At 43.6% G+C, this 21,141-nt stretch overlaps 1 protein-coding gene across 1 annotated transcript in view; it reads left to right on the top strand.

Annotated features, from left to right (window-relative positions):
- Positions 1 to 21,141, top strand: part of LOC138467255 (uncharacterized) — a 1,232,016-nt gene that overhangs the window by 1,112,738 nt on the left and 98,137 nt on the right. The window contains exon 31 of the mRNA XM_069607273.1: positions 20,816 to 20,922. Within this exon, the coding sequence (XP_069463374.1) occupies positions 20,816 to 20,922 (107 nt within the window). The remainder of the gene's footprint in view (positions 1 to 20,815; positions 20,923 to 21,141) is intronic.

The raw sequence follows: 21,141 nt of genomic DNA, 5'->3' as shown, positions 1-21,141 counted from the left end.
CTGAGCTACTCTGCAACAGCATTGAGACGCGCGGAGCCGCGGAAGGCATGGTCTATAAATAGATCACGCCGCGCTCAGCGCATGGAGCGAGCAAGGGCTACGGCTCTGAACGGCCATGTTGGAAGTAGTACTGAATGAGACAAGGACCAGGAGGTCCAAAAGGGGCGTGATCTGAAGTTCATGACAGAAGGCCTTTTCCTCCAGGTTTGCCCGGGTGTATTAGGTGAAATCTTCTGAGCAACCGAGGAGCCTTGATATTTGAAATATGTTCCCAGGTCCTTTCGCTAGGAGGATATTCTTTCCACTCCACTAGGTATTGAAGATGGCCCCGCTTATACCTGGAGTCACAAATCCGGGACACCTCATATTCCAGTTGGCTGTCAACCAGTAGAGGAGGTGGTCTACTGGATTTTCGAGAGGATTGGATGTAGGGTTTCAATAGGGATGTGTGAAAAACTGGATGAATTCTTTTCCAGGAGTCAGGTAGCTTGATTCGATATGAGACAGGATTGATAATTTCCTTGATGGGAAATGGACCATAGTAGCGGGGAGCCAGCTTGTTTGGTCGTAAGTGTCGGGGAAGTAGTTTTGATGACAACCACACTTGGTCACCGACCGTATAGGAAGGACCTGGTCTTCTCTTGGAATCCGCATACCTCTTGGTTTGTGATCTGGCTTTCTCTAAGTGTTCTTTAGCCTCCCGGTGAATGTTGATAAGAGTTTCGATCCAGGAGTGAACAGTATGTACTGGTGTAGGAAAAGGAAGAACCGAGGGTAAGACCGATGGATGGAACCCCTGGCTACAATAAAAGGGGCTGGTCTGTAGCGCTGAGTGTTCGGAGTTGTTGTAAGCGAATTCCGCAACAGGTATCAGGAGAGACCAGTCATCCTGGACCTTGGCGGCGAAACATCTGAGATATTGTTCCAGGGTCTGATTTGCATGTTCTGTGGCTCCGTTGGTTTGGGGGTGATATCCTGAAGAGAGGGCACTTTGGATTCCTAGTACCCGACAGAGGTGTTTCCAGAATTGTGAAATGTATTGGGGACCCCGGTCAGATATGATCTTGGAAGGAAGCCCATATAGTCGGAATATGTGTTCCAGAAATATTCCAGCTAGCTCTGAAGAGGAGGGTAGTTTCATCAGTGGCGTAAAATGGGCCATATGGGTAAACAAATCTATGGTGACCATGATGGTAGTATATCCTCGGGAAGGTGGTAACTCCACTATGAAGTCTGTAGCAATGATTTCCCATGGTTTAGAGGGTAGAGTGGGCTGCAGAAGAAGACCCACCGGTCTTTTGTTATCATGTTTATTTTGGGCACAGGTTATACAAGCCTGGATGTATTGCTGTACGTCAGACTTCATTTTAGGCCACCAGAACTGTCTCTGTATAAGACGGAGGGTGTTGGTGATACCTCGGTGCCCGGAATGGAGTGTGTCATGACAAAGGTTTATTATTTTCTGCTGTAACTTCCGTGTAGGAATGAGTAGTGCATTGTCCTTGAATAAGTAGCCTTCCTTGGCTCTTAATTTCCAGAGATTTCGTGTTGAAATGTCCTTCCATAATTCCGAGGATTGAGTTTGCGATCGGACTTCTTCCAGGAGATCAACTGCTTGGGATACGAAGATCGTGGGAGAGAACATTTTAGGAAATGCCTTATCTTCAGTGGTCACGTAGTCAGGACGGCGAGATAAGGTGTCAGCGATCAGGTTCTGTGATCCAGGGACATGGGTAATGTGGAACTGTTACTGGGCAAAAAAGTAGGCCCAACGTGCCTGACGACGGTTCCTGAACTCCAGTGACTGTAGAATCTGAAGGTTTCGATGATCAGTACGGACTTGGACAGGATGTCTGGCTCCCAGAAGTAGGTGTTGCCATTCAGTGAAGGCTTGGCGAATGGCTAAGAGTTCCTTTTCTAGGACGGAGTAGTGCGTTTCACTAGGAGTTAAGGTTCTTGACAGATAAGCAACGGGGTGTTCCAACTCGTCCTCCATCTTCTGCTTCAACACTGCTCCTATAGCGTAATTAGAGGCATCCGTTTCCACTAAAAAGGGTCGACTTGTATCAGGTTGAGCCAAAATGGGAGCTTGTGTGAACTCAGTCTTTAAACGCTGAAATGCAGTTTCTTGTAATGTTGACCAGACAAATGGGGTGTCCTTCTTTAGCAGAACCACTATGGGTTGTACAATCTCGGAAAAGGTGGCTATGAACTTCTGGTAGAAATTGGCTAGTCCTAGGAAGGATTGGATTTGTTTCACGGACGTGGGAGAAAGCCAGGCGAGAATGGCCTTTACTTTTGAAGGGTCCATGTCAATCCCCTCTGGACTAAGGATAAATCCCAGATAGTGCACAGAAGTAACGTGAAACAAACATTTTGCAGGCTTGGCTAAGAGGTGATGTTCCGGAGTCTTTGTAGAACTGCCTTAAATTGTCCTTCATGCTTCAGAGGGTCTTTGGAAAAAATCAATATGTCGTCCAGATAGACAATGATGAAGAGAAACAACATATCAGAGAACACCCTATCCATAAAACGTTGGAATACTGCTGGGGCATTGGCTAGTCCAAAGGGCATGACCAGGTACTCATAGTGACCAAAGGGTGTTCTAAAGGTGGTCTTCCACTCGTCTCCTTCCCAGATACGGATCAAATGGTAGGCACCCCTGAGATCCAATTTGGTGAATATTACGGCTCCTCTCACAGCTTCCAGGATATCTGAGATCAGGGGCAGTGGGTACCCTTGAGGGTGCATTGATTTAAGCCTCTATAGTCGAGGCAAGGTCTGAGTTCCTTGGTATCCTTCTTGGGAACGAAGAACAATGAAGCACCCGCTGGATATTTCGAGGGTCTTATGGTGCCGTTTTCAAGATTAGTGTCTAGGTATTCCCGAAGGGCCTTTTTCTCGGGTTTGGAAAGAATGAACATTCTGCCGAAAGGAATTACAGCTGAGGGATCCGCATCTATGGCACAGTCTTCAGGCCTGTGAGGGGGTAAGGCCTGGACTATGGCAGTAGAAAATACATCAGCATATCCCTGATAGGCCTCTGGAACTTGTATGACATTGGAAACCATGAGTGGTGTTTCTTGGTCTCTTGGTAGTTCTTTAGGAGTTACCGAGGAGGCATCCAGGGATAGACAGTGGGACATACAGAACTCTGAGCCCAGGAATAATGATCCTGCTGTCCAATTGATATACGGATTGTGCTTTTGTAACCAGGGCATACCCAAAACCATGGGGTAATGGGCTGACTTAATGATGTCGAATGTAATCCGCTCTTGATGATGGTTTAAGGAAAGTTGGATCTCTTTAGTCTGCAGGCTTATGGGTCCTGAAGAGAGGGGTCTTCCGTCAATTTCTTCCACTGGCTGCATGGTGTTTCATGTCTCGTACAGAATATGATGACTAACAACCCAGTCTTGATCAATGAAAATTCCCATAGCTCTGCAGTCCACCAAGGCCAGAATGGGATAGGTCTTGTCTTTGGAGGGCGACAGGAAGGCCTGTAGTATCATCAAACTGTTTTGTCCAGGAGAGTTCAAGAATGGAATTGATGTGGAGCAAACATCTCTCTCCCGAATCTCTGCTCCATTTAAGATTGGGAGCTGGCGTTTCCTGAACGCCGAGGAGGTGCCAGAGGACATTCTCTGACCAAATGTTTGTCTGAAGCACAATACATACACAAACCCGTATGGATCCTTCTCAATCTTTCTTGAGGTGATATGTTTCCACGAAAGGCTCCAATTTGCATGGGTTCAGGTTCTGGGGCTAGACTTGGGTTTGCGTCCGTTCTGGCTGTGCTCTCAAAGGACGTCTTGGGTGGGTTTCCCTAGGATTTCTTCCTTTCAGCCTTCATTTCCTGGATGTGAAAGTCTATTTGCAAGGCCAGGTCCATTAGTGCTTGGAATGAATTTGGTCTGGCCACCCTGGCCAGTTCATCCTTGATCTCATCGTTTCGGCCTCTACTGAACAGGGTAAAACTAGCCTCAGAGGACCAGTCTGCTTCCTTAGCCAATTGTTTAAATCTGGTCACATAAGTGAGCATATCTTGGGAGCCCTGTTGAAAATCCAGCAAGCGTTCTTGGGCAGTATAGACCTGCTCTGGACGTTCAAACATGCCTTTAAGGGCCTGTATGAAGCCCTCGTAGTCGTCTAGGAGGGCATCGCCGGAGTTAACAAGGGGTGTTACCCAAGTTAAGGTGTTGCCAGAAAGGTGGGATATGATGAAACCCACCTTAGCCCTAGGAGTCGAGAAATAATAGGGCTTAAAGGTAAAGTGGACCAGGCATGAATCCAGGAATCTGGGAAGTGTTTTTGCCGAACCATCATACTTGTCAACAATACCGCCCAACAAGGCACCCTCCTTTGTAGCAGAATCCCGTGACAAGACCAATTGTTTGAGCGCGGCGTTTTCCGCCTTAAGGTTTTGCACCTCGGTTGATAATTCTTGCATGCGTCGCATTAACTCCTGCACGGCGGCTTCCATCTCGTTTTTAGGTTCGATCGGGTGGCGTCTCAAACTGTCAAGGAGTTCCCCCCTTCTCACCTGGGTCCGGTGTTTGCCGGTGTCTTCGATCGCTGCCTTCTTGCGAACGCTCCTGGTCTTGAACAGCGCTGCTCGAGTCTCGTCTAGTTCCAGGTTGCGTTTAGTTCCGGGATCGCGGAGTCCAGGAATCCGGGAGACTGAAAAGGCTAGAATTGCCCGGAACCAGGAAGCGGGAAAGGGACAGGAGTGGGTAATAGCACTGGGATAAAGGAAACAATACCGCGAGCTACGAACACACGTCTGGGCTACTCTGTAATAGCATTGAGACGCGCAGAGCCGCGGAAGGCGTGGCCTATAAATAGATCACGCCGCGCTCAGCGCATGCAGCGAGCAAGGGCTACTGCTCTGAACGGCCATGTTGGAAGTAGTACTGAATGTAAGCCCCGTTGAGACAAGGACCAGGAGGTCCAAAAGGGGCGTGATCTGAAGTTCATGACAGACTTAGGTCAAAGGCAGTTTCTTAGGGAATTATAATAGTGCAAAAAAATAAAAATGAGTACAGCATAAAGTGGCAGTCAAACAGGCCAGGATAGGTCAGGTGATCTTTTTAAGTAAAATTTGCAGGGCAATTCACAATGTAAAAATGGCTTTCCTGCATCTGTAAAATGTTCTGTGGTTCTCTTCCAAGATCAACAATGCGTTGTAAGGAAAACAAATCTTTAAACAAAGTCTTTTGTTTCACAGTATCACAGAGACATCTCTGCTTTATTTCTCCTATTCTTTCTGGTTTCTGATCTCACCTACCTCTCTAGATTCCCCGGTTTATGCACCTCGAGGCACTCTACCTTAGGGGCAGCCTCCAAATCTCAGGTACAGGCAATAGGGGCTTGGGGAGTGAATGGTAGGTCCCAAAGTTCTGGATGTGGACAGGGGCTGTGTTTTGGGACATGAGATTTGCCAACTACTCTAACTTGCAACCAGGACTGGCCTAATTCTTCTCGTAACTGTATCTGGCTTTCAACTCCTCTACTTTGTGTATTCTTTGCTGCACCGCATTCTTCTCCTGTTCTCCTGATCGTCTTCCTGCTTTCCACTCTTCTTCTTTGTCAACTTCTGTACCAACATTTCATCCCTTGCCTCTAGTTCTTTTCCCCTTTGTAAGCACCTCTTGTTGCTGTTTACTTCTTTCCATTCTTTACTCTCTTCGTTATCTTCTTCACCCCTTTGGGAACATTCCTTTTACCAAATAGTAAAGATCTAAATTCCCATTTGCAGCTTCTTAACACCTCTGGGCACCTTCTTCTTAGCAATACATGTTCTCCAGATCTTTTCTATCTTTCATACTTTCTTTGCCCCTCTAGTGACCAATACTCTCCTAAGTGATCTTTCCCAATCCACAATGATTTCTTGCATCGTCTTCATCCTTCTGGGCACCACCCCTCTTCTTAATGATTTCCAACTTACTACTTCCTCACACACCTTCATCTCTATGGGCACCAGACGACCCTTGAATGATTTTCTGCAACCCAAAACTATCACCACTCTTCTCAGTGATCTCCACTTCACTATTTGCTCTCGCACTTTCAACCTTGTGGCAACCACCACTGTCCTCAATGATTTTCTTAAACCCATAACTATCTCTTGCACATTCTTCACCCCTCTGGTCACCACCTTGTACCATATCACATGTACTATCTTCGGCACCATTCCCTTATGCCTCATCAGAACCCCCTGTTTCCTTGGCTCTTCCCTTTGTCTCCTAGGTCTCTGCTCTAGTGTGACTTATCCTTCCGGACCGCGATTCCAGACTGCTGGCCTCCTTGTCCACTCGACCGGTCCTCCTGGTGTCTACTCCAGCCTGTTTCAGAAAAGCTTGTCTTTTTTCTCTGGTCACCAGCTCCTACTCCAACTACTGAGTCCCTCAGACTGAGCTCTTGAGTTTTCAGAGGAGTTAAATACTGCCTCTCAGCCATGAGTGGCTGTTGGACTACACTCATGGGATGGTTTATTGACGTGCTGTGCCACTTGCGATAGTCTAGTTCCTCCTCTTGGGTGGCCCTCTCTCTATCTGCCATGCCCTCTCTCCAATCCCTGTCTAGCAAAAATGAATACAAGTTTGTCTCTTGCAGCCCACTATCACTTCAAGCTTCTTCACCCCTTTGGGCACCTTTATTTTTGTAATCAATGTTCTCTAGGTCTTTAGGATCTCTACCCACCCTCTTTTCACCACCTTCACCCCTCTACACATGAACCTTTTCTGGCCCACTATTGCCCCTCAAATCTTATTGAGCCCTCTGGGCACAAGCTCCTCCTAAAATATCTTCCCCATTTGACAACTATTTCTTCCCACTACTACCTGTATCCACTTCTCTCCTCCCATAACCACCCATCATGTTGATGGTCTTAGCCAATACACTACTGCCTCTCACACCTTCTTCACGGCTCTGGACGCCACCATTCTTCTGAAGGATTTTTTCCAAACCACAGCAATATCTTGAACTCTTACACCACTCTGTGTACCAGCCTTTCACCTCTACTATGTTTGGCCTCTACTTCTTTGCTCCTTATAAGCAATTTCAGTTCTCTTGGCTACTCAGTTTGGTCTCATGGGTCTCTCCTCCAGCTCTCATGCTCCAGTGTGGCCAGTTTCCTAGACCTCCTTTCCAGCCTCCTGGGTTTGGCTCCACTTCCGGGTTTTATTGGTCACTAGTCCAGCATGCCCCAAAGCAGCTTCTGTCTTCTGTCTCCAATCATCAGCTCCTACTCCATCTGTGTATTCACTCATACTGAGCTCACAGGTTTTATAGGGCTTTAGTTCTGCCTCTCTCTGGTTAAAGAAAAGTCAGCTGGGAAAGAAAGTGGATTTTCCACTGATCACTGTGATGGCTTGCACCCCTTCCTTTCCCACCCCTTGGCTTGTCCACACTTTGTCTGTCATGCCTTGTCCCTGCCTTCCACCCTCTCTCTAGCAAAATGTAATAGAGGTGTACATTTTCAGGAAGCTGGTGAAGGAATGGACTGATGAGCCCCACCCACCACGCTGAGGAACTTGCAAAATGAATAGCGCCTACTCTTGGTTGGTCCTGTCTCTTTCTCGCCCCGTGTCCTCTGGGTGAACTCTCTCAGCCTGTCTGGTTCCAACTGTATGACAGCAGAGGCCTTGTACAATGGACAGCTGGTTAAAAGATCAGTTTTCCTTCCTAATTCAGGTCTCACTTTTTTGTTCTGTGGATAGCATTCTTGTACCCATGTGAGGGGAGCCAATTGGGCTTGTGCTGCTAGAAAAGGGTCCCTCTAATCCCTTAAAGATCCAGGAGCTCCAGAGTCACTGACTTCAGAAGAAGTGAAAGTACTGAGCTTTGAGGTTGTGGAGAGCCTGATTTCCCAGACCCATATAGTCTCTGCTTCTCAGGTTTGGGGCTGTGCCCCTTAATGAAAATCTCTCCCTAGTTTGCGCCATGTGACTGTCATCCTGCCCGGAGGAGAGGACCGAAGATGACCAGGATATCCTCCCTGAGGCTAAGAACCTCGGGTCATCTTTGACTCCACACTCTCCTTCTCTCTCTCCTCACATCTCTGACCTCTCTAAGAAGTTAAACTACCAGCTGCACCTCTTCAGAGGCATTCTTCCCTTCCTCACTTTCCCCCAGAAGCTCACTATCCCCAGAGCCCTGGTTCTCTTTAGTCTGGACTACTGCAACAGCCTTTTTCTAAATCTTTTTGCCTCTACTCTCTGTCCTCTACAAATCATCCAAAACAGGACTGCAAGACTTGTCCTTGGCCTCAAGCCCAGGGTTCATATCTGTCCAGCTCTGAAATCCCTTCACTGGCTCCCAGTGGCGGCAAGGATAAAGTTCAAGACCGTTTGCATTGTCCACAATGCTTTCTGGGGCCTGGCACCACACTACCTCCAACTCTCCCTTCCTAAATATCTGCCTTCTCTGGCTCTCCGCTCTTCCACCTCTAACTCAGTCGCGTTTCCAAGCAAAGAGTTGGGGGAAGATCTCTCTCTTTGGCTGGGGCCTCCCTCTGGGACAGACTCCCTGTCTATCTGAAACTTGAGCTGAACCATCTCCGGTTCCGGAAGCAACTCAAGACCTTTCTCTTTCCTTCTGCCTTCTCTCTTCCTCTTCTTTGCTGATCACCTGCCTGTTCCATGCACTGGTCACCTGGCCACCCTCGGAATTCGGGCCCAGGTTCCTACCTGTCCAGCTGCAATCCTACACTGCCTCATGGCTCCCCTGCACTTGTGGTCTGTATCTGTAACCCTACAGTCCCCTCTTGCACTTTTTGCCACCTGTTGGCTACATTTATGAGTACCCGTACTTGCCACCCTTTGGCTGCACTCTTATTTTCTCCTTTGTCCTGCACTTCTCCATCCCCCCTCTACCCGCAGCACTTCTCCCTTCCCCACTTCCCTGCTCTTGCATGATCTGAATGACACAAGGCCTAATAAGATTGTTGTTTTTGTCCTTCCTTTTGTTTGCCCTCCTTGTTTTGTCGCGCCTAGAAACAACTGTGTACAGGCGCGTTATAAAGGCCACATCATATCATACCATCCAATTATGTCCAGTAATGATAAAACATGTTACCGCCTTTTTCGGTACATACAAGACCGTCTTTTTACACCATACAGTGAATGTACTGGATCTGAGACTCTTCCAAGATGGCCGCCCAAATTCGACGTCCATACGATCTAAACAACAAGTACCAACGTGGACTAGACATTATTACATATAGTCACGTGACACAGAAACACGGAAGGTTACCATAACAGTTCCCGGCACCGCGGAAGACGAACCAACTTCCATGCTTGAACAGCAAAGAGCCGCCGCGCTGTGAGCAACGCTCGCATCTACATTCCACAAGGTAAACCAATTTTAAATGCGGAATATGTCCAAAATCCGAAAGCGGACGCATAGAGGTATAAACAGATGCACGCCCTCTTGATAAAATAATACTTCTTTTCCCAACAACGAAGGAAGAACTCCCCTAACGTCCCTCCCACCTTTTGTTTCCACAGCTGGTGGACGAGATGTATGCAAAAACCGCAAGGACCAAGTGGCATCTATTTGAAAGACTGCGCATAATTTTTGATTGTGAAGCCCATTTTTTCAGCGCCACCTCTATCAATAAATGGCCCAAATAACAGAAGGTCAGTACATGTGCCACATAACCTGTGCCACTTTAAAAAGCAGAAAAACTTTTTTCAGAATTTACAATACCTGATTATATTTATCAATAGGTTTGCAAAGCGACCTGAAAAGAAACAAATGTTGAAAAATACACGATAATCACACGACGGCTTCCTTAAGGTGTTGGCCAACTGTAAAAGCAGAATACAAACAGACTGCTGCGTAACGGAACCCATGAAAAGGAAGTGACTTCCTATTCTCTTCATTAAAGAAACTAATCTTTAGTCCAACCATAAGTGAATACAAAGGTCAGTGAATAAGGGAAAAGAAGGGGGTAACAAAAGTGCCCTAAACACATGAATCTTTACCAAAAGAGTTTTTAACCGTGTGTTTGTCCAGACCAGGCACTAACACAAATTTTACACTATCATTCTCCGCAGCACTTTAAACACTGTGAAAAAACAGGGGATCTGTTTGTTTGAACTTTGTTGTCAACCCGAAAAAGAATATACTGTCCTGAAGAGGGCCACAACTAAAACAGCAGAACACCAGGGATAGGGTTGATGTAATCTGTGTGCCGAAACATATGTAGACATCCCGCAGACATTCAAATCAATGTGTCTTTTTTACAGCACTAGCACTTCCTATGCTGGACATTCATAGTATGTTCCCCTAATGGCAAAACAATTAACAATCAATATTTTGAATACAGTTTGTTAAGGTGATCTGTTACAACTGTCACTATACTAACCTTAGACACCATTAGTAGAAAATGTGTTTTTTGCTGGACTTTTTAGTACTTGTTTTTGTAATTATGAATTCTTTTTAAATGCGTGAGGTGCCTTGTGGAAAGCACCCACTTTATAACCATGTCTGAAAAATGTATTGATTAAAAATGTGTTTTCACTTTGTTTACTCTTTGGAAGAAATGTTCTGTTTGATGTGAATTTTAGATAGATGAAATAGATAATCTATCAATATTCTTTTTTCCTTGTCCCTGATCTAATTCCAAGGTGGACAAAAAGAGGGGTAATTGAGCTTTCTTGTGCGTCTTTTGACACTTTACAATTAGTCCCTACTCGGGCTCAATCCCCCTTCAACAAAAAATTGGGACTCACCCTCCTTTACGCCCATCCCTGCACCAGTCATCTGCTAGCTTCGTCACCCCACTGGTGGTCCTCAGAGTAAAACAGGGGACTTCATCACAATATCCATTTTTCGAGGGAATCCTGTGCTGATCCTTCCCATGCTTCACTTGTGCCCATATTTGGGATATGGTTGCACTTCCAATGATGTTCCAGTACTTATTTGGAAGAGAAACCTGCACGTGTCCTGTTGATGCTGTACAGGTTTATGAGGGACACTTGCCCTAATTCTGTTCATGTGCATGTGCACCTGTACCTGTTTGTGAGGAATTAGTTCACTCAGCATGGCATGGCAGTACCTGTATCTGGGCGTACACTAGCCCTGTACGTGCTTTATGTATATCATCTTTGTGATGAAAGATTGCACTGGTACTGTCCATGTTGTTTCAGTTTCAGATGGAGGCTTGAAGTAACCCTGTGTATTATGTGCGTGTTTTCATGATGTACCAGTACCGTTTTTTAAATTGTTTATTTTAAATGCTATAGTTTAGATATTAAACTTTTCATTTATAAGAAATGTGTCTTAATTTGTGTGAGCATTCATAGTTATATCGGGCCACAGTACTGAACGTTTTATCGCCAGTCAGTCTTTTGTCATGGGTTTGGCCAGGGGCAATAACATGATGTTGTTCCAGAACTGAATGATTGTGAAAATCAGTTTTTTATCCTTTCCCAAGAGAATCTGCGCCCATCTAGTCTCTGGATCCATCTGTTTTGTACATATCTTAAAATAGTCTCTAAAAAGGCTTGGCATTCCATTATTATATGGTGAATTGTTTCTATGGATTCATTATTTTGACAGAACCGGCAGTTTTGGTAGGTTGTTGGGACTAATTTCATTTTTGCTAGCCTGTATCTCGTGGCAAGCAAGTTTAGGTGCAGTTTTAAGTATGTATCCCGAATTGCCTGGTCTCGAAAGATTGTGAAGTAACTTGGAAGCTGGTTGATTGCCCTTATCTCCACATCGCAGTGCATTCATTTGGTAGTTTGTTTTTTGCTGTATCGTCTTGATCCAATCATTACTTTGGATATGTCTTTTTGCGTACTGCGGCTGGGATATTAGCTTTTCAACAATATTTCTTCGATCACCTTTATTATTCATTGAAGTAGCCTTGTTCCGTAATATATTAATTGCCGGAATCTGATGATCGTTGTTCATCACTTTTCGATATAGATCTAGTTGTTTCAATAGGACCATCGATGCAAGTGACTGGGTTGCTACTTCAAACCTGATTCTTGGCATGGGATATGTTGGTGGTAACGGCAAGATTTTCCTCCAGAATATCGCTTCAAATTTTGCCACACTGTCCCGGGAAAATTAATTGCGGTTTCACTTCCATAGATCAAAATTGGGACCGCTTTTTGTCTATAGAAAGCAATGATTGGTTTGAATGAGCATTTTCAAAATTTACACTGAAGAAATCTGCCTTGTCGGGCTAAAGGTTGCGCCTTTGCTTCAAGGTAGTCAAACTACTCCTTTTTCGTTGTTGATTGATTGATCAGTACACCTAGGTATTTAATAGTTGTCACTACTAGGAGTGCTTTCCCTTCTAGGGATAAAGTTGGCAAACTCGATTTCTTAGCTGGCAATTTTGTTAAAGGCATAATTTTGGTTTTCCCTGTGTTGATTTTTAATTTGTTTTTTTCCCATCTTCAGGCTTTCTTGTAGTCCACTAGCCGTTTTGTCCAGCAAAACGATGTTTTCTGCATACATCGTGATGGGGAGTGGTACTGAGTTGATTTTAGGTGGATTTATGTGGGTTCAATGCATGTGTTCTTCAAAGTCGGATTTATAAAGGTTAATTAGGGTCACTGCAAGGGAACAGCCCTGCTTTAAACCATTCCATGTCTCTATGGGTGCTGTTAAGACTCCTTCTTTAGACATCCTGAGCGTGATCGTTGTGTTCGAATATAGCTGTTTTATGGATTTGATGATGTCTTGTGGGCAGTTCCATTGCGATAATTTGTCCCAGAGCATTTGCCTGATTACTGCATCAAAGGCCAAATGTAAATCAACAAATGCTGCCAAAACGTGCGTTTTGTTCATTATCGCTTCTTGTTTAATTAGATTTAGCAGCATTAGATGTACATTTGTGCCCACTTTTTGGATGAAACCAGTTTGTCTGACCACAAATCTATTATTGTTCTTTGCCCAGATGGTAAGTTTGTTCAACAGAAGGGAGGCAAAAATCGTTCCTAGTGGGTCCAACAGGGCAATGGGTCTGTAGATGACAGGGTCCTTCCTGTCTCCTTGTTTGAGGATCGGGATTAAGGTTGCTACCTTCCATGTGTTGGGAATCCGGTTGAGTTCTGCAATTAAGCTGAATATTTGAGTAGTGATGTCAGCACACAAATCTGGAGCTTGTTTAATGATTGCGTTGGATAGACCATCAGGTCCCGGGTCACGAGACGGGTTTAGATTGTTAATCATCTTCAGAATGTCATCTTGGTCCCAGGCTAGATTCCATTTCTTTGTGCTTCCTAGCGCATCATAAGTGTGATCCGGGCTCTGCGGTTTGTATAGGGCAGTAAAATGTTCTATCCATTTCGATTCTAATGCATTCGGTATTAGGCGCTCTTGGAGCTTCACATTAGGGTTGAGCAGATTCCATAACTCTCTTGAGTTTCTGTTTTTGAGAGTTTCAAGTATGTTTTCAGCATCTGCTTGTTGTAATGTGATTCTTGTAATTTTCAGCCAATTGTGGTATCATTGTTTTTCTACTTTAATGTTCTTGAAGCTATCTTCAGTGTTCCGCTTCTGAAGAGCTCTGAGTTTTTTTACAGAGCTCTTTCTTTTTTTCCATGATTTGAATATTAAAATGGTGCTTATGTATCTTTGTCGTCATTTCATGAAATTTCACTTTTTGTTGAAAGGGGCGAAGCAACCGTAATTCAATTTTGCAATCCCCTCCCTGTTAGTGTGCTTGAAGCTCTCTGGTAATCGGCCAATTTGATGTTGATTTAGGCGCAATCTATTTGTGGTGCTATTTAACTCCAAACTCGGAAGCTGTTGTTTCTTCCTTGGTCGACAGATTCCCAACCACGAGATTGTACGTTTATGATGATCACTGTTGTGTGCGTGGATCTTTTCAGTTTTATGCATCAAATCCATTATTCCTGGAGACACATAAATGTAATCTATTATAGATCAAGATTTCCCCCAAGTCCAGGTTGGTATCAGTTGACTATCTTCATTTAGAGCTTTGCCGGTTAGTGTCAGGTTTCTGATCGCAGTTTCCTTTGACCATTTGCATGCTCTGTTGCTAAGTTCGCTTTGCTCCAGTAGGCGGCCCTTCAGATCGAATAGGTGGATGTTCAGGTCACCACAAAGGATAAATTTGATGTTACGATATTTGGCAGTTGCTTCATCGATGGCCGTAAAAACATTGTTGAAAAAGATTTCATCGTAGATAGCCATGGGGTTCCAGTAAAGGTTCAGGATCCCCAAGAAATGTCTTGATTGTATTCTCGTTTGATCTTTATCGCTATCATGCAAGTAATCTGTCATTTGCATAATGGAGCATTGAGCCCAAGCATTCAAATTGGCTGTGTCCTCTGTTGTCCAATTAGAATCCACTTTGATGAACGTCAACATTCCGGATGACCGTCTGCCTCGGTTCTGCTGGATAGCCGGGTTCATATGGGTGATGAATCCATCACAGAACAGTTGTAGGGTGATCCATGTTTCTTGCGGACAAATTATATGTCATTTCTCAAAGTCGGGGGTTGCTTGATGGAACAGATGACCGTGTCCTCTGGTGTTTCACGAACATGCTGTCCGAAGAGTGGTCAGTTTGGTGGCTGATGGTTATAAATGTATTTTTTTTTTCATTTTCCCACTTTTTGGAATTATCGTCCATGTCTCTCCATATGAAGTGTTTGGTGATGTTGGATCTTGCTATGTTTGTTCTACTCCAATTATTCTGTACTTCTCAGAGGAGTAACAAGAGGCTTCATCTGTTGATATTGATCGTCTCATTATATCTTCGTTTGTATGCCTTTTCAGGGCCACCTCCTGGGTTTATTGTTTTGGGAGTCAATATCTCTCCAGATCTTTGTCTAAGAGCGTTCAAATTTCTGAGCAGTGAAATCCTAGACAATGAAAATGCTGTTCCATTTTTGTTATTAGGTTAATTGTTTGCATATTTTGTAGCTCGATCTCTACTTTATTCAGCGTATATTCATCAAGGAATTGTACTAGCTTAATGTCTTCAGACCGTAATGCTTTCAGTTGCGGTATCGCATGGAACAACCGTAGCACATTCGTTCTATTTAATATCAATAAATCTTTTCTTGTGTTGAAACGTGTTAGAGTAATACTCTGCTGCTTCTTGGGATTTTGTTGGGCCATAAATGTCAGTAATTGCAGTTCCCAATCACTCCTTCTAGGAGTGCTCTCGTTCTTGTTGTCATTGATTTTATGTCTTGGGGACTTCACAGAAGGTTTCATGACTGTTTCCCCGATATTTCGTAGGTTCCGGGGGGTCTCGGGGTAAACCACCATCTTCAGATCTTAGGTCTATCGCTGACTCTTGATTCATTGTTGAACAGTCTAAAACGATATCCGATATATCTTCAAAGGAGAGATCTGTCGAGACCGATTGCAAGGAGAAATCTTCTTGATATTGATCTATGATTATCAATGACGAGTCGTTCGGATCCGTGTCTAGGTCAATAATAGATAGTGGTGGTTCATCCGTATGTGTCTTTAAATTCATCAGATCTTCTTGTTATGTTACTTCTTCTTGTAGATGTACTTCTCTGACCTGTATCTTATTTCGACTGTCAGTGATCATTGGTGATTCTAGATCAGCTTTATTTCGTTGGAATATGGAGGGATCTTTTTTGTTGGATTGTTTTAATATTGCCATCTGCGGCATTGATACTTTCCTTAAAAAGGCTTGCAACCCCGTTTGTTTTTTTATTGATTTTTTTTCCTTTTTCTTTTGTCTGTCTAATCGACGCATTGTGCTTCGGTTGCACAAAATCTCAAATGTCTCAGCCGGTTTCAGGTGTGGCATCTTTTCCGGTAGATTGGACGTTATAAGCATTTGCATTGGTGAATTCACTGTCGTTGGGGCCTTGGGGACCTTTCCAGTCCCCAGCGATGTTCTTATACTTGATGTATCCAGTTGCATCTCTGTCGCTGTCGCTGCATCTCTGTCGCTGATTTTTTATGGTCATTTGTGTTCTCTTTGTTGAGCACCATGTTCGTCATATTCGGTGATGGACCTTTCATCCACACCATCATAGTGGCTGTCATTTGAGTTTTGTTAGCCCGGTCAGCTCTTGCAATATCGAAGAGTCTCGATTGCCACATCAGGCTCGCCTCTGCTTCTGTGTCTAAGCACTTCTGGATATATGTAATTACATTTTCAAAATGTATCTGCTTCGTGTGGATCAAAGCTAGCAGCATGGCTTCATCCTTGATTGCATCAATGTTTGTTTCTTGTAACTTTGGGAAGAGAATCATTGTTTGAGATGTGGTCACAATCAACATATTCTGGAGATTAATCATAGTGGTCGGAATAGGTTTACGTTGGCATACCTCTGCCCTTTCGCATTGGCATCTATTCTCCTTGTTGTCCAAGCATTGTTTCGAAACTATCTTCCTTTCATCCTGTTTCTCTCCATCTCTTAAGAGAGGCATTTGTTTAATGCCTGTGCTATACTTGGATTCTTTCTGCTCGGCTATCTGATAATTGCAGTGGAATCTTCTATCAGGTGGCGTAGAGGTGAGTTGAGTGTCTTTTCTCCTTATATCATAGATTTTGCCGAAAACCTCTCTCCTTTTTTCATGACTACTCATGAGAGTTTCTATTTACGTGATGTCTAGTGATAATTGGATGCACAAGTATTGGGGAGTTGTTGTATCTGTGAGGTGTTCCCTTCCGTTTTTATCCGCCTGGCATATGTTTGTTGCCATCAGGGCTTTTTCTTTCTTATTCATATCACCTCTTATTTCAGACCAGCATGTAAAGGGACCCTATGGATGTATCAAGGCTCTTTCTGTTCTGAAAATGCCATCTGTGTTGTGTTGAGGGGCTGAGCTTGTTTGACAGTCCAGTGGCATCTTATAATTGTTCTTTTGTAACGTATTGTGTAGAGAAATTCCTAACTGCTCCACCTGCAGGTCATCCGACTCAGGTTCATCACAGAGCTGATCCGACTTTCTTTGCTCTGGTTTTCATTTTCTCTGTATTCGTAGTTATCATCAATTGCGCCTAACTGTGGCATTAGCAGCGGGCATTCAGCCATGACATCAACGGTCTGGGCTCTATCTTCTGCAACTCCATTTTGTTGTGAGTGGTTGTTAGTTTCCGCTCGCAGCGGAATGTGGTTCGCAGAGAATTATTTTTCGCAGAGCGAAGCAGAAAAGATGCTTTGGACCTTCTCTTATGCGTTTGTCATCTTGTTATTGAAACAAAATAAGGTCTTGTTGTCTGCCATAAGAACTAGAGATATAACCATGCTGAATTATATTGTGAGGGTGGTTTGTACTGCCCCTCCCTCTGCAATATCTGTACCTGTTTGTGAGAAAGGTGTGCACCGAACTTACATCGGTTCTAAACCTAATTGTGGTGGAAGCATTCATTGGCAGGTTCTATGTTTTATCTGTTCAAAAGGAAAGCTTGCTCTATCCCTGTCCACGTTGTGCCTCTTCTATTTGTGAGGAAGCTTGTGCTGGCCCTTCACATGCTGTCTTTTCCCGTTATACTTGAAATGCTTGTAGGCTGTGCTTGAAACTAAAAATTACTGTGTATTAAAATGTATTACAAAAGGACTCCATGACCTACACCAACCAAGCGCCAATGTCAAATCATTCAAAGAGATCAATAATCGCCCATGATTCCAACATTATAACAAGAGTGTTAATATAGATTAATTATGAGAACATGTGAAAAGACAGCGAACATGTGTTTTTCGACCAACTGAGGTCTTTTTCAAGTCTAACACATTGGATCATTGATTATGCAACTATTTGATTCTGGATGAAACAATGCAATTTTGATGCGAACAACCTAAACGTGGTGCTGTGTATACTGAGAATTCCAAGAACAGAATCGATTGTGGGCACGATCGACACATGCCAAACTCAGCTGGGGCAACCAGATACCCCATTTTTGTTGTAATTTTGGATATATCCACATTACAACAGTTACCTGGATGTATCCAAAATTACACCAATGGGGGGGGGCCAGGTTGCCCCAGCCGTGTTCAGCATGTGTCGATCGTGCCCAGAATCGATTCTGGACGCGATCGACAGTTGGAATTCTCAGTATATACTGTGCCACATTTAGGTTGCTCACATCCAGATTGCATTGTTTCATCCGGAATCAAATAGTTGCATACTTAATAACCCAATTATTTTAGCATTTAAAAAGACGTCAGTTGGTTGAAACAGATGTTGGCTGTCTTGACATGTTCTCATCATTAAGCAATATAAATTCTCTTGTTATAATGTTGGAGACTTGAGCGATTATTGATCTCTTTAGAGGATCTGACATTGCTGCTTGGTTGGTTTAGGTCATTGGCCCTCATTAAGATTTTGGCGGTATTCTGCTGGTAATAACACTGGGATACCACCAAATGGAATTAGCATTCCCGCCGCCTCACTGCCCAGTATTTATGGGCTATTACAAGCGGCGGGAACGTAGGTAATTCCCCATTCCATGGAGTCCCATAGGACCCCATGGGGCGAATTACCTGAATTTCCAGCACCAGTAATTCCAGCAGTGTTTTTCTGGTGGGGCCTGATTTACCTCCAGCTCTTTGCTGGAAAGTGCAGGTGGCGGTATTACCTCCACTTTTACAGGCATTTTTCCTGCAACAGGAAACCTAAAAGGACCCCCATTATGCCCTTCTGGAAAACATGTGGATCAGGGCAATCACCCACTCAGCCTCATCCGCAAACCACCCAGGAGTATTTCTGTTAAACTAATAGATTAGGCGCTGGTAGAGGATCTTGTTGTTTTGCCCAGCCAGGATACTTTGATATATTAAAATGTATACATTTCTATTAAGTGATTACATGTCTTATGTATGTACTGAGTGGTGAATAATTATTGGTAACTGTTTGTGAAATATGTAGTCGATAAAAGCTGATATTCCCGGCATTGCCCGAGCTTTTATTCCCTCATAGGTGCAGGTAACTGTTCAGAATGTGGTGCAGATTGGTGAAACGCCAAGTCACAAACCCAGACATGTTCATGTTTGCTGAAATCCAGGGAAAGCGGAGGGGTTTCCAGATGACATTTACCCAGTAATGTCTGGAGGGTTCTTACAGGTGACTGTGCAAAATTCGGTGCAGATTGGTGAAACGGTGTGGAATTATATAGGGAACATACGGAAAGCCACAATCCCACACCCAAATGTGCAATTTTGCTGAAATCCAGGGAAAGGGGAGGGGTTTCCAATGACATTTACCCAGTAATGTCTGGAGGGTCCTAGCCGGTGATTTTCCAAAATTGGTGCAGATTGATGAAACGGTGTGGAATTGTATAGGGAACATACGCGAAGCCACAAACCCACACATTTTCACTTTTATATATATAGAAGATATCAACATAGGTCCCACTTACTTTTGTACCTCAGTTATGCAGGTTCAGTCCACATACAAGATCAACCTTTTTGGCGTGATTTATATAAGTAGTATTTCTATTGTTGTTAAATTCTTTGATAAATGGAGAATGTATGTTATATATGACTGCTCTTTCCTGAGCCTGGAACTTAAAATGGTCTGCAGCGCTATTTGCCCCTGCAAGCTTTTTGCTTTATGTATAGTGGCAAAAGCAGTTTTTTTACTTGCAGATAGCAACTTCACAGTGGTAAATTGTAGGCTTGATGGCCGTATCAATGGTATCAATGTACTATTGGCCATAGGGCTCAAGTACATGTCTGAAAACTACATTAGGTAATTTGTTTGGTATCCCCCCATTTCCTGGCAGTGGTTTCCCCACATTTGGCTGCAGTTCATTTTACCATATGTTTGCAGAATTTTATTAGGAGGGTGCAGGGTTATTGATCAGAGAAAAGGTGAGTTTAGAGGTGGGTAGAACATTGGAAGAAATGGGATATGGGGGACTTGCCCCCCACCCCATAAAAATTCTGCTAAACGTGTGGTGAAAAAGTCCCATGTGGGGAAATGTCACAGATCCAATGTTTTCATTATGTTTCTATGAAATATTACAGACATATATATCTTGCTCATAAACTGTTACATTTTAGTTAGTTTCATCCAAATATGAAATTTGAAAATGGGAAAATAAAGCCAGCAATTACACATCAATGTGCCTCCTTTTTTCACGTGGTTTTATTTAGAAAAACCCTTTAAGGGCAAACATGCCACTTGACAACAACTTGGACAACAACTTGCACACCCTGAAAGGTTTGTAAGGTACATTCATCCCTCCAGCAAAACCATGTTTTTTACAGCTACTGGAGGGGTGGTTTGCGTACTGTGCATCACTTGTGTTAGAGCAGCTTGTGATATTTCTTGTCCATGTATTGTACTGAACAAGATTTTCTAAAGTATAACAGATTTTCCGGAAAACCTCAAAGTTAGTATGACCATGTTTATTCTCACGACAGTCTACAGCCACTCAACCTTTATAAATACATTAAATTGCAAAGATGTTTAAACATGTAGTTACTGAAGGTCTTAAAACATTACCATATTGTAGTCGTTAATATGTGTGTATCATCCGGGTACATATTTGTTAATGCATATATTGATCTCTAACACGTACAGTGCATGATTCTCATGAATTATTTTATTGTGTGCATTTATGGCACAATAGGTGTGCTCCACATATGAAACTGATGTATACCCCACATTTGTGGCCATTGACTTAGTTTTTTGAGCATTCAAATCCAGGATGTGCACAGTAGAAGCACTTTGTACAATCTGCCTATGCATTGCAGTCACTGCTTTGTGTCCAGCAATATGAAACTATAAATAGGTACACCTACCATTGTCATTTTCTGTCACTGTGCTATGCCGTGACTATTTGTTGGTGCTAAACTTTTTGTATCTCTACTCTTTCCTCTAGGACCACCGTAAAAGAAGACACAGGAGTGAACCGTCTTATTTACGACTTTTCTAAAAACACCTCCTGTAAAAATGTCAGCTACTCGCTCATAGCTGGCAATGAACTTGGTGGGTACCCTTCCTGTTCAATTCCCCACTATGCTGTAGTATACAAAAATACCTTTTTCATCAATGCACTCTGTTATACCCGGAGGGGGCACAATAAGGAGGACAGACACGCCGAAGTGGAAAGCACATCTTCTTTATATTCATGTACATACGATTCTGCCTTACCTAATGTTCCCTCCCCCTTGCGTGCTACGTCATGTGATGCGTCTCACGTGACAT

Source organism: Ambystoma mexicanum, chromosome 4q (genome assembly GCF_040938575.1).
Source record: "Ambystoma mexicanum isolate Mex_15411 chromosome 4q, UKY_AmexF1_1, whole genome shotgun sequence".
Taxonomy (NCBI): Eukaryota; Metazoa; Chordata; class Amphibia; order Caudata; family Ambystomatidae; genus Ambystoma; species Ambystoma mexicanum.
Note: the sequence above shows the minus strand (reverse complement) of the source record. Positions and strands in the feature narration are given on the sequence as shown.